General features: G+C 39.5%; 1 protein-coding gene across 1 annotated transcript; it reads right to left on the minus strand.

Moving 5' to 3' along the window:
* Positions 1-12698: 12698 nt before the first annotated feature.
* Positions 12699-14384, minus strand: PTCHD4 (patched domain containing 4). Its single transcript, XM_010149222.1, has one exon. The coding sequence runs from the start codon at positions 14382-14384 to the stop codon at positions 12699-12701; it is 1686 nt and encodes a 561-aa protein (XP_010147524.1).
* Between the last annotated feature and the right edge of the window lie 206 nt (positions 14385-14590).

Raw genomic sequence — 14590 nt, forward strand, 5'->3', positions numbered from 1 at the left:
GCCCCATCCCTGGAAGTGTTCAAGGCCAGGCTGGATGAGGCTTGGAGCAACCTGGAAGGTGTCCCTGCCCATGGCAGGGGAGGTAGAACTAGAAGAGTTTTAAGGTCCCTTCCAACCCAAACCAGTCTGTGATTCTATAATTCGACAGCAGGTATTTCTGCACAAGGAAATCACTCAGGCACTTAACTTCTCAGAAATGTTTTGTGTGCATCCCATACCCTAAAACTCAGATATGTCTGTATGAGATGCAGTCATATCTCTCTGATACACCTTACCAAAGAGCACTAAGTAGTTGTATTCCTTTATAGGAGAAATGGAGAAATATCCATAAGTATGAATACAGCATTGCCAAGTAAAATGTAAAGTACAGCTAGAATTCCAAAAGTGGTCATAAATGTGATGAGCAGAAGAAAAGGTGCTAAAAATTTTTTAAACATTTCATTTCCTGTAAGAAACTATGCCAAACCTTTGAGTTGCAGTATGGTATGCATGTTTTTGTTGCATAATGCCATGAGCTCGCAGAAACTTCAAATGCTAACAACCACTGCATCATTTCTCCATATGCTGCCACAAAGATACCACCTGTCTCTCACACTATACGCTGATTTCTGACGTGCGTGGGAGAGAACCAACAACTCAGAATGGATCTAAGGTACATCAATCAACATACTACCTAAATCCATATGGATCCAATGTTGGGGGTACAAGGGAGTTATTTTCAGGAATAAGAACAATGAAAATGGACTTTTTGGCAGAACTAAAACTGAGAGGTCAATCTGCATTAAAAAGAAGGAATTAATTGAAAATCTCATTAATTGGTAACAGTAGCAGGTCTAAAATTATGGTTTGGGTTTTTTTCCCTATTCAAATCCATGTTACACTTTATTTCTCACAATTAATTAACCTGCATCTAATTTTAATTTTTCAAAAATTGCAATTAAAAATAACTGGAACTATACTATTATGATTTTTAGACAAGAACTGGCTAGTTAATATTCTGGAATGATACTGGAATGAACATACTAAAATGCAGTTTTTAATATGAATGGAGAAAAGACTAGAAATAAACTGCTACAAAAGACTAGGATACAGATTGGAACAGCTGTTTTTATCACTGGAGGGCAGTGTAAGTACCAATATAAGCTAAAATAGAAAAACCCCAGCATCCTCAACTAAGTGACTTTATCTACCAGAACAGTGATTGCTGCTGCTTTGGTGGGCAGTCACAAACAGGAGATGCTGCAGGCAGCAAAGCAGACCTGACATTAAAAGACAGAAAAACAATTTTCTTGTCAACAATTTTTCTTTATCATTAAAATTTTCCAAACCAAACCTGGGTTTGGGAGGATGAGAAACTTTCCATGGTCAGAAAGCTAAGTGAAATTTGTTTGCAAAATTCATATTGAGCTGTTTTTCTAATTTTAATAGCAAATACACTTGCAGAAACCCTCATCATGCTATGGCTACTACCAAACTTGAATGCAATCCTAATACTTTGGGTTATCTCTCTCACCGCCAAGCATACACTAACCTTGTTTCTTGGAGCTCAGCAGTTGAAGGGTTTGCTGGTTGAAATGAGACTCTAATTATTTCATTTGCAACAGGCACAGAAAACATTGTCAAACCATCAAGGATAAGTTGCTGCAGCTGAGTGTCTACTGTGAAGGCTGCAGTATTTGGCAGTACTGTGTTTCTAGACAGAAACTTGGTAAATTGCTGTAATATGACTAGAGTTTTGCAATGTGAGCTGTACAGTTTTGATGACAATATTTCAACCAAAGTAATTTCATTACTTCTTGCAATTCAGCTGAACATCTTCAGTATTATTCTCTAGCATGTGTTTTTTGCACTCAACGTTACCCGTGTTGGGCAGTGGAGAAGTTTTGCAGCTCAAAGACATTAGAATTACCACTTCACCACATGAAATGACAACTAAGTGGTTTCCTTTCACCAAGGAGAGTTTCCCCAGCAAAGACTAATAAAGGCAGTTTTTTAGCAGTGTCCTTCTTTCAGTGCCTTTTGGGGCCACTAGCTGGAAAACTCACCTGAGCAAATAGTGGTTGATTTAGAAAGGTTATCATTTGCACCTGATGGGGGAAATGTGAATGAATGTGAAATGCATTATTTACTGTGTCCTTCTAAGCTCACTATTTACTCAAGGGCCTGAGAGATGCTCATGCTGGTACCTCCATTGTCAAGAGCAAGAGAAATGATAGCAGAGAGGCAGATCTCAGCTGTGGGGCATTGCTGAACACTGTGGGCAGGTTCCCTCAGGTTTCTCAGAGAAAAACCTGAGAAAACCATGCCCCATGCTTTTGCACTGAAAGGGCTTGAACTCCCAATTCTATCACTGCAGGGAGAGGAGTTGAATGCTACCAGGGTTGTGGAGTAGAGGGGAGAAGCCTGGTCGTGAAAGTGAACGAGAACTTGGTGAGACAGGAACTGTTGGCATGAGCAGTTGGTGAGGAAAAGAACTGGATTATGCCCTATAAAGGCCATTATCTACTCAGCTCTATCTGGAAAATACAAACATTTGGTTGCGTTCAGCATAGCTTCAGGGCAGCTGTAAATTGTCTATCTGCCGATGATCTGTGAGGGACCATATGCCAGATCAGGGTTGCCAACTTCCTGACTCTGACCCAGTCTTCCCAAGCCCTGAAATGCCCTGGACCTCTTGTGAGGAAGGAGGTGCCAGTTGGTGCTGCCCAAGGTCTTAGCTCCACATTTGCTCTTAAAAAACCCTGTTCATTTCCTCTCAAACTAAACATAAGGGAACTTGATAAACTGGTACTGTAATATGCATTAATACAAAATATCTTTCTATTAAAGAAAGGGAAAATTCTAATATTTGAGAGTAATGTATTTTATTGAAGATTTCAGTCTTTCAAAGACGTAAGTAGTTGGTATAGAGTTTCAAGCTCAGTAAAAGGCTGTTATACAAATATGGTCATGGTATAATCCTGAAAAATATTAACAGTTTTCAGCAACAAGGGAGCTTTACGAGGGAGGAAAATCAATATTTATTTATGGTGTTCGTAGCATAGTAAAGTTGCCTACACCTGAGAAATTCCAGTAATTAAACACCTAATGCTGAATTCGTACAAAAAAATGTTAAGCAAATTCTTCAGCTTGAAGGGAGACAGAAAAGCTGACCATTATGGGCAAAAAAAACCCCAAAAAACAACAAAAGAACAAGCATTACATTAAAATATGGTGCAAATGGACATAAATTACAGTTGGAAAAAATGACCTTCATCTTCCCTGCAGTATTTGCTTAAGTCAGTCTTTTTTGTAGTGACTCTTGGCTGCTCACCACTGCCCGGTTTGTAAAGCCCCACTCACTCATTTGCCACCCCGGAGCCCTAATGACCCATCTTAACCCCACAACCAAGTGGACAGTCAAACCGATTATTGCCTATAACATGCAAATTATTTTGCAATGTTTTCATTGCTCTTACAAGAAACAGAGATACCTCAGAGGGATTAGTCTGACCCCACTTCAGACATGTGCCCTCAAGTATATGAACTAGTTATCCTAGGCTGTTCACCAGTTCTGGTACCGCCATCAGATGCATGCAAAGGCCCTCATCCTAAAGTAACTATGTGAGCTAGCTGAATTGCAGTACCCCTATTTCTGTCCTTTGACTATAGCTTAGGAGTGGAGGTCTGATTTTTACATGCCCTTTCCATCTGATCATGTGCTTCCATAAAGTATTGGCTAGACATCACAAGGGAAAACTTATTTCATGAAAAGACACTGCCATTAGACTCTTAATGCTTACAGTGCCTGTGTTTCCATGAAGCTTATATTTCAGGGCAACGTTTCTAAAAAAACATTGTTCTTGTAAGAAACAGAGATCAGTTACACTGAACATTTTTAAGGATGTTGAGGAAATGTCTGATTTAAGACCCTCCTCCTATTCAGATTAGAATATCTTCTTATCCCAGTCCTCAGACTGGCAAAGACTTAGGGGCATATTTTATATACATCCTGAAGGCTCCACTGAAGCCAATGAGATTATTCACAGCGTTTACAGCTTGGCAGTTGCATCTGTTTTTTGCAGGAGTGGGGACATGATTTCTTTTCCTGCTGTACATAAGTGTTCCTCAGCAGATGTAACCCAAGGATATGTATAGTGTGATTCTCTACTCCTGCGTCATTCATGTCACCATTTACATTTAATTTAATTAAAATGCAACAGATAATGCCATGGCAAGTTTTACACTAGGCACAAAGACAGCTTTTCTGTGGGTTGTTTTTTGGGTTTTTTTTCCCTTAAATTGGCAAAGCTGAATTTGACTTTATCAAGCAATTCCTCCCTTATCCATAATAGTGCCATATCCAGCACTTCTCCAGAGTATCACTTGAAAGAAATAATTAATTATATTAAATTAAAAGTTTCATTTTTTTCTTTCAGAAATGAGCTTTAACATCATAAAATATTGTATTTTCATTCCGAGTCAAATATCTTGTTATTTTTCCAGGAAAAGTGCTCAGCAAGGCTTTGTTCTTGCCTGAGTGTTGTATGACTGTAACAAATCACTAAAATGTCCCTGAGATGTCTTACATCAGGGAAATTGAAACCCTGAAAAATATATGTGCTTGGCACGGTCTTTCTACGTATTGTGAAATTGCTACCATAATTGTAGGATTTAGCATGTTATGAGCCTTTTCTTTTAAGGCTTCTTTTTCTGCACAGCTCATATTTAACTTGAAGCACAGAGATAAGTGCATCCTTATTTAGCTCAGTACTTAAACACATGCTTAAATTTAAAGATGTCCCAGTCCATGAGACTGAGGAATTTGATTAAACTAAATAATTTACTTGAGTGCTTTGCCAGATTAAGATCTTCAGAAGTAAAATACCAGTATGAATATAGACTGCATTGGTGTCTAAAGTTGTAACTTTGCTAGTAAACCAGGCAATGTCAGGAGTTGCTCTGTTGCCCTGAAGAAGGCTGGCATGGTCTGTCAATGTCCACACTATTAAATATTCCTGCAGTCCGAAAAACTTGTAATGGTAAACAAGCTGTCTGGTGGGAATGGACCCTGGGCCATGCCAGTACCCAGGCTGTTTCCATGAATTGCTGAGGAAGATCTGGTTTTCTGGACCAGAGAGTGGTGAAACACTGGGACAGGTTGCCCAGAGAAGCTGTGGATGGCCCATCCCTGGAAGTGTTCAAGGCCAGGCTGGATGAGGCTTTGAGCAACCTGGTCTAGTGGAAGGTGTCCCTGCCCATGGCAGGGGGGTTGGAACTAGATGATCTTTAAGGTCCCTTCCAACCCAAGCCACTCCCGCTCTATGATTATTCTATGATGATGATGACCAAAGCTTTGCCAAGGACTTCCTTAGATATTTCATAGTTTTGAAGACTAAATTCTAGTACCTGTGTCATTACAAAACCTGGAATCACCTGTAAAAGTAACTGCCTTGGTCTTAAGAGGTTGCACTCTAACTTCTGTGCTTCAATTGGCTTTACCATGCCCAGGACTTGGATCAGGTTTCACGGTGCTGTTCAGTAGCAGTTTATTTTTATACACGTGGCACTCTGAGGTAGTGAGAAGAGAACAAATTCCTGTTCATGGTTAGATGCTGTCACTGTTTGGGCTTTCACAGCTAGATGAGCTCCTCTGAAGTTCTCACACAGGTACGTAACTGCATCTAGGCTGGCACCTTGGTCACTTTTTGTTTTTCTGCCTCATAACTGAAAGCTGATTTGGCTGCAGAACTGAAATTTGCAACTACCTCTTTTTTTTTTTTTTTTTTTTTTCTGTAGAGACAAAATCACACATCTGACAAATTCTACGTATTTAGTATTTAGGTCTACATGTTGGGAATGAGGGCCTGTGTCTGGATAAGCACATACTAACCCTTCTGCTGTGCCAGATGCTGCAAAATCTTCCTTGACATGGAGTTGAAACCAATGGGGTTTCCTCTGAGAGAAAGTCTGCTTCTGGCAGTCAGAATGCTTTTGCAGATAAGAGATTATGTTTGCTGTGTTGTGTGAAAAAAGTTCAGTCCTTACCAGTGAAAGGAAATAAGATCAGAGATGTATCATGCCAGAATTGCAAGAGAAATAGAAAAAATGTTTTGGACCAAGATTTCTCTAGTCATGGAGACTTTCACTCTCCATTCAGTTGACATGTTTGTTCAAATTCCCATGTAAAAAAATTTTATCAATGACTAAATCTAAAATATTTCATATTCTATTCTCAAGTGGCTTACTGAGAGAAAAGTAATGCTTTTTGTCCATCACAGACAAACTTGGTGCAACATCCAATCTACAGCTGGGAAACTGGGATGTATTCTTTGAAGTTGAGGGTTGCCACACTGCCTTACCTGGGATATATCCCTTCTCCAGCAAAAGCTGTGCTAATCCATTAATGATTTTAGTACATAAGCAGGATAGACTCTGATGTGTGCTCAGAATTATACAGTTGATATTGTCAAAAAAGTGGTGTTGTAAGTAATGAGGAGACCATTATCAATCTGTTAGAAATAGTTCCTGGAGTATCCAGCAGGCTGATGCAGAAAGGTTGAAGTTAAGCAGGATACTGTTGAGGTACCAATAATTCTTCTCTAGTTAAGGCTGTATCAGCATTTCCACTGGATACTTGTTTCCAGAGGCTTGTATAATTCACCCTGGAAAATGTGCTCTGGATAGAAACTTGGCACAAAATGTTCTAAACAAGGGCAATATTTTGTTTTTGAGGGTGTGAGGATATGTCCATTTATTTTTGTTACTGAGAGAGAAAAACTAGGCATTTCTACCATAAAGGCATGCTGAAAAAAAGAAATGCCTACAGTTAAAAGAATGATAAAGAATAGAAATTTATGAGATAAAAAGTGCAGAAAAATGGAAATTTACGCTTAATTATTTTCTGAGTTTTCTTACAGACACTTTTCTGTCTGAAGAAAATTTTCAGCTATTTGTGTCCTGCTATAAATTAGCTAGTTCTGTACCAGAGTCTGCACTTTGATGCATCTAAGCATCTTCCATTTGTTTCAACAGGGTTACGCTCTCAGAGCTTTCAAAAATAAATAGGAAAATTTTGAAGAGGTTGAGAGCACACACAGAAGATTAAAGTACAAAATAAGTTGAGCTGCAAAAGAAAGATAGCCTCAGGGAGTGGGAAAATTTATTTTCTTTAATGAGGAAGCAGGAAGAAAGTGGGAATAGTGGGCACATCGATATGTCAGAGAGGAAACAAAGGAAGAAAGAAAACATGAAGTTCACAACTGCTTCACATTTACTTGCTTTCAGGAAGATTTTGATTGCCTGCCAGGGCAAAAAGGCCAAATCCCTGTGTTTGGCCTGAAAACCCACAACCCACCTCAACCCTGTGGTTAGGCAATGACCTCTCATTCCGCTATGGGTAGGAGGAGCATCCAGGTTTCAGAGACTATCCTCTGCTTTTAAGCTGTGAAGGAGGAAGAAGTATGTGGGGAAAAGAAGTACTTGAGGATTAAAAGAAAATGCCTTCAGAAAAATTTCTTCTGCCTGACTGACATGTCAGAAGAAGCTGTTGCACCTCTCTGGTGTTGGGCAAGTGAAATGATGTATAGGGATTTGTAGTAAGAGATGGGAATCTCTCGAAAAACACCTCTAAAAAAGTCTTCTTGATCAGAGGTGTATGCCTGCGAGCTCCTGTGATCACACCTTCCTGATTACTCCTAGGAAAATGATGATGTTGGCACTCAGTTCCAGGTAGGTATCTCTGCGTATCTCCAGGAGACTATGGTGTTGTTGCTTGTAAGAAGGCAGAGAGCAAACAATGGGGGTATGCAACACCTCTGCTTGCAGTATGGTGTGCACCTTTCAGCTCTCAGTCACAACTGCATCAGGTAAAGAAGCAGCTCTTGATCTCCTTCACAAAGATGTGTGAACCCCAAGATGGGATCCCTTCTTTGCTCAACATGGAAAACAGGTCATGGAACGGCCCATGCTGAGGTGAGAGAATGTACACTCTCTTGGTCTGTGACATTGCTTTATGCAAGACTATGGTGAAAAGAAGCATTTTAGGTGATGAATGGATGAGCTTCATTCTGTGTTCAATTTCCTTCCTTGTTCAAATGCATTCTTGCTTGTGTAAGATGGTATGGAAGAAGAATGAAAATTTTGACTCTCTAATCTCATTACACTACCCTACAAACAACATGTTTCACTTGGTTTCCACTTCACCTTAATCTTCAGAGATGGCCTTCACATGTTTTTTTATTTAAAGCCTTGATGGAGGATAGACTGCCTCTTCGTGAAGTATCCCTTTTTGCCAGCACTACAACATGTCTTGCTCACTAACTGCTTAACTTACTTCCTTTCAGTGTTTCCTAGGACATCAAATGAGAGCTTGAGGTACTCAAAAACCTAGTGTTGCAATGAAAAAGAACTTATTAAAGTTTATAATTGCAGAAAAATTAATCAAAGAGACTTAGCATGGTACTTGCATACAGACAATAAGCCAAGCTCTTGTCATAGTGAAATATGGAATAACTCCATTGAAATAAATCTTAATTATGCTGGAGTCACTACTCAGTGTGACTTAATTAGGAGTAGAGCAGTGAAAGTCTTTTGGGAAAAAAGAACACTGATTATGCAACTACTTCATATTTCTTACTTCCCCCCTGGTTCTTTTCCTTCCCATTGGAGAAAATTTTGAAACCAGAGTTGGTCAAGTAAACTCAAATAGATACTAGCATGTGGCAGGTTTCATCATAAACAAGAGATGTTTGAAGTAAAAGGTTGAGAATGATAATCCTGTAGATAATCTCTTTAAATTATACATGCAAGGTACCATGCATCCATAACTATCTGGCCATAAAAGCTATGTTGCTTTCTTAGGCAATAAATTTAGGAAACTTCAAGTACTGGACTACAGAGGTGAAGACTTAACTCTAGTGAAAAAGACAGAGGAACAGATTAATTAAGGTTAAAACAGTGCACATGAGAAAGTGTAAAGAAAAAATTACAGAAAAAAAAAATATATATACCTTCACTGCAGCCTCCTGAATGCAGCATGCAACGATGGCTATATAGAGAGGTATATTGTCCAACAAGCACATCAACGATGTAAGAGGTTCATCTGTCATGATTTCACTTCTTACCAGATAGAAAGCATGCAAAACCAGATACATCATGAAAATAAATCTGTTACTTCAACAGAGTTTTCTCAACAATGATTTCAAACCAATATATTTTGGGGTAATGAAACCAAACCAACAGGTGCACAAATACTCCTTGGCAGTTTATGGAGACTGTATATAAAAGTGGATATTAAAGGAATTTCTGCAATATCCTAGGAGATTATGGTAACTGGGAAAAAAAGTGTGTAATGAATATCCAACATGCAGCATGTATCAGTGCCAAATTGCTTTGCATGGGCTATGTCCTTTCTTCACAGGTACTTAATGTAGCTCCAGTTGTGCTGAACAGGTGCTGCAGAAAAGGGTAGAATTTACTGAAAAGAACAAAAGTGATATAAGCAAAAAAGGAGAAGGAATTAAAAAATATGGGGTCCCCATTCTCAGATGACTCTGGTGTGAACTGAGTTAGAGAAGAAAATAACGGGTTTTTTTAGCTTGAGATGAAAGTTTTCCTTGTTCCACAGAGACTGACATATCTGTAGGAGTAACAGTTGCAACGACCGTTCTTGGTGGATCTAAAAAGTGGTTGATAAAGTAATAAAATGACATTCATTGAAATTCTGTTTTGTTTCCTGTTCCAATCCTGCACTGACATAGAAATAAAAGAATTCTAATCCTAGAGTGTAATCTATATAACTCGTGTCCAGCATACACGAGTGCACGATGCTGAGAGCCAAACTTAAGATTTGAGCTGAGTTACTCCTGGGGTTTATCTCTAAAATAGAAGCTTGGAAGGGAAGTTTCTAAGGTTTTCTTCTTTTCTCTTTAATTTGATATTTGGTCATTATAAGAGGGGTTATTTTCACCAAATCTAGATGAGTCTGCATTGCTGACGTCTGTGTCAGAGCTAAGCACACTGAGCTTCCTTTCCCACCAACAGAGAGAAATATGCATTTTTTTAAATGATTCATTTGATCCTAATGCATAGCTATAAAATGGATCAGACGTGTCAGCCCCTCTCCTATGGCAATCAAGGGAGCTCAAATATAAATATCTACATTGTCAATGTCCATAGATGAGATGAACCCTGGCTTTGATGGTTCTGGAAAACACTACTTTCTTCCATACAATGAATGACAGAGATCCCTGGGCAGTACAAGAGAAGATCAGCAACTTCCCCTGTGACACACAGAGCAGGTGTGAAAATGGACACTTCCAGATGGGATACCCAAGGGTCACAGTTGTGTTGCAACAATCCCAGTTTTGTACAGTGAAGGAAATGTAAGAAGGTATGGTATGAGTTTGACAATCATAACCAACTGCTCTAAAAAGGTTGGATATTGCACAATGTCTTCAAGATGCAAATCAAGGTCAGTAAATACTTCCCAACTAGAGACGCATCTGAGCCATAACCCAACACTGAAATATTCCCTGCTCCTAAATCTTACTAAATTATTTAGATCTCAGTTTTGCAGCTGGCCCTTGAATAACCTGGATCAAACCAGTAAACTTAATCTAGCCACACATGAAATTTAGATCTAGGTTCAAACTTTGGAAGCTTTACCTTTCTCTAAATCCTGTTGCATGCAAAAGGTCCCTTGAACAATCAACAGCTTTGACCACTCCTAAAACACAGAGGTCATTTCTGGCCAATGGCAATGGCAAAGTACAGAAAGTATAGAGAAGAGGCAAAACTGCATCCCTTGGAAACAGAAGCAGCTAATAAACATTAGAAGAAGCGTTCAAATGGCTTTTTGTGCTGCAGGTGAATTTTCTCTGTCTCTCCCTCACCATGAATGAGTAGCAAGTGGTGAGACACGTCACATAACAAAGAATCAACTTGCAGAGAGCTTTTTATGTATACACCCTCATCAGCAAACTCTGCAGGTTTGAGACTGAGTTAACCAGCCACAAATAGACATGTATACACATTTTGGAAGGCAAACATCTTCCAGATATCTTTTAAAGGTACCCACAAGTAATACAAAGTAGACATAAACACTCCATATAGTGATATCTTTACATAGTGTCCTCATGGATACTATATATTCAGGAAGACATTGCTCAGGTAGGTGATGCTATACCATATTCCAGGGGGTAGAAAGCAAGCCCTTTTAAAATACTGAAAGGGGAGATGAACACGGTTTGCTCCAGTGCAGAACCGGGCCAAGAGCAAACTGAAATGGCTAGATGTTTTCCCTCTTTCTCTTGGGCTAAGCTGTACAGTTTACAAAGCACATAAAGTCATTCATAGTTCTTTACAGTACGATACAGTGTCACATAGTAACTGAGGATTTACTGCACTCTCCTGTTGATTTTCAACTGCCATAACAAAGCTTTATGTTGCAAACGATTAACATTCACGTATTTCGGAATAATAATGGTAAAGACATTTCGCCCTCCCCTTCTCACAGGGGAACAATCTGTCTTTTTACAGCTGTGGGTTGATTCAGCCTCATGAAAACCTTAGAAAGGTCTGTTTGTGTGTGTGTGTGTGGCAAGTGTTTGACTGACGTTTTGCTTAAAGAAGGGGAAAATCCCACTTCCTGCAGCATATTGCAGGGACCAGCAAACATATCCCTTTGTCCATTGGACCAAATATATAAAGATAATACTGTGTGGGTGCTCCAGAGCTGACTGAGCTGTTACAGGATCACGTCATGCCTGTGATACGCAATCCATCATTACGTTTAAAGCGCCTGTTCGATTAACATTCAGTATTTAATGTCAACACTGAGAAATTAGAATTCAGAAGTGTTACACTGCAGGAACTGCAAATACTGCTGCAGTGGTAAAGGCCCAGGTTAGTTTCATGAGATCTGTTAGTTCAAGGGGAATTTCACAATCGAGAAATACCAAAACATATGCGTGGTATTAACTATCAGCTGTGACCTCTTGGGATAAAGGCCATGTGTCACATTTAAAGAAACTAAATGTTGCATTGCCAAATGGCTATGTTTTTTTATTCTCCTATATAAACAGTACCTCTATCCCCCAGGAGTATAGCTTTGCCATCCATATTCACAATAACACTCTAATTGTGGTGTTACAGATAGGGTGTACTAGAATTGGGAAGTGCTTTGGCTTAGATTGTTTTGTCTACTTCCCAAGTGCATAGGTTTTATCTTAACCAACTTGCTCAAGAAAATAAGAAAAAAAAATACCATAGCATTTTATAATCTCTCTTGGTCTTGTTCCTTTTTCTCATTTCAAATGCTGTTGGTTTATCCTTTTGTGTGGTCAACTTTATCAAACAAATCTGCCCTTTTCCCTGCTGTTTACTTAATGGTAACTCTTTTTTCAGTCCTACATATGACAGATAAAGCAATTCCCACTAGAGCTACAGTTTGATATTCAGGAACACTTAATGGCCAACAGACTCTTCCTTGGTGGAGAATGAGGATTCAAAGGAAACATTTGAGATTATTTTTACTTTCATTATTTTTGTTAAAAAAAGTTTGCACCTTGATGTGTCATGAATACCCCTTCTTGATCTTCCATTGCCTTGTCAGACCTGGCCAGCACAAGCAGCTGAGATCTTTGCTCTATTTTCCCTGCATCTCTGTGCAACACTTTTTTAAAAAGAGAATATGCTATTATTTTTTTCTAAGCCTTTCAGACTGCTGTAACATGATCAGGATTTTCCTGAATCTCTATGCATTCGATCTCTTCTCGTTCCTTCCTTTTGGCTCGTTTCTTTTTCTTGTGGTGCTTTTTGGAAGGTGGGAAAAAGGTTAGAAAGACGGGCAAAATAACAAAACAGTGCAGAAGTGTGCAACTGCCGGCAAGCAGCAAGCATTTGAACAGTGTGAAGGTCAAGTTTGAAGGCACAAAGAGAAGGGGGACCAACCCAATAAGAAAAGAAGAAACGTTCTGCAAAATGGCTGTCCCATGTTCTTGGAGGGAGTTCTTTATACACTGAGTTCGGGTGTGCTCAGTAGCTAATACAAATGTATAAAGCAGGGGTGCACAGTGATCTATGGCAAAATTCAAAGTGTAGATAAGGCACAGTATAGAAATGCAATCCATGTCTACATTCCATAATGTCATCAAGCCAAGGACACCCAGCTCTATCGAGGTGACACTGAGAATTAACCAGAAATTTCCCAGAGGATGGATAACCAGGAAAAAGGTCAGTATTAATACCAGAAGGATGCCAAAGCCAGAAATCAGGACAGGCATAGTTACTGATAAACCATAGTGGTCCATGAAAACAAAGGTAGGATTGAACACAATGAACTTGATGCTCTGGATAAGAGAGAGGGGCCTCAGCTTCTCCAACAATTCTACCACCTCCCTCTGTGTGTTTTCACTAGTCCTGGCCACCAGGTACAAACGAGAAGCAATTATGTTGTTCTCATCTCCAGCTTTGGAGAAAATTATGTCATTTTTAAAGTACTGGAATTCTGGCTTTTTTAAAAAGGAGCTCTGGAGGATGCTGATAAAGTCACTTTTGTTGGTTGCACTGATGTTACCTACTCGAAGGTACTGGTAATACTGTTCAATCCAGGACACTGTATTGAACCCCTGGCAGAGTGTTTTTAGGTCTTCTTGCACAGTGCCATTCCAGTACTCCAGAGGTTCATAAATGTAGAAACCTATCACTGGGCTGTAGTTGCTGAAATACTTTTGCTGTATGAGGGCATAGGAGACACTCGGAGACTCACTGGCAAGAAGGTTGATAATGTTGGCTCCATCATTAATTTGTAAGCACCCCATAAAGGAGAAAGAGGCATAGATGAGATACAGTATCACTACAAATGGCTTGACATAGATGTTGGTAATCCACTCATTGTAATGCTCTCGGAGGAAATGCTGGATAAAGTGATGCTGGTATGGGTTGGTCTCATGATGAGAAGTATGCTGATGTCCATCATTCATCATGGTTTGGAACCACACAGGTTTCCGGTCCAGGTATTCTGCTGAAGGGATTTTACAGCAGAAGATGCTGTGATAACGGTTCTGCTCCAACTGGCCAGCAAAGACCAGGCAGGAACCAAAGAAGGAGAAGATATAGAAGTAGTTCAACAGGATGGAGACACACATGTTCTGGCAAAAGATTTTTACAGCTTCAATGTTGGTGAAAGGGCTTGCACCCATGCCAAAGGCTATGAAATACAAGGAGCTTGTCATTGTGTAGGAGACCATGACATCTGAGTAGGCATCTGCTACTCTGTCCTTGAATGGCAGATTCTCTCTGGTTCGACGCCATCCTGAAAGAAGTTCAAACACTCCTTTGGTTCCATGACCTGAAATGAGAAAACAAAGTATATACATGTGCACATATAAAGGGGGTCCCATCATACTCCAGGCTTGTCATCCTCCAGCAGTCAAAAAATTTTGCTATTTAATTTTTGTTATGATTTTGTCACCAGTTAAACAATTGGAAAATTGTGAAGTGTCTGTCGAAAGTTAGATACCAGAATTCTCATGCAGGTGCTTAAATTAACAGCCTGATATTCTGAGGCTCTTCATGCTCAGATATGAAATGATGGAATACCCTTTAA

This window comes from Eurypyga helias, unplaced genomic scaffold (genome assembly GCF_000690775.1).
Source record: "Eurypyga helias isolate BGI_N326 unplaced genomic scaffold, ASM69077v1 scaffold13890, whole genome shotgun sequence".
NCBI lineage: Eukaryota > Metazoa > Chordata > Aves > Eurypygiformes > Eurypygidae > Eurypyga > Eurypyga helias.

Bases quoted from the DNA above. Each gene is read 5' to 3' on its own strand.
- PTCHD4 (XM_010149222.1), bottom strand. From the start codon at position 14,384: ATGGGACCCCCTTTATATGTGCACATGTATATACTTTGTTTTCTCATT.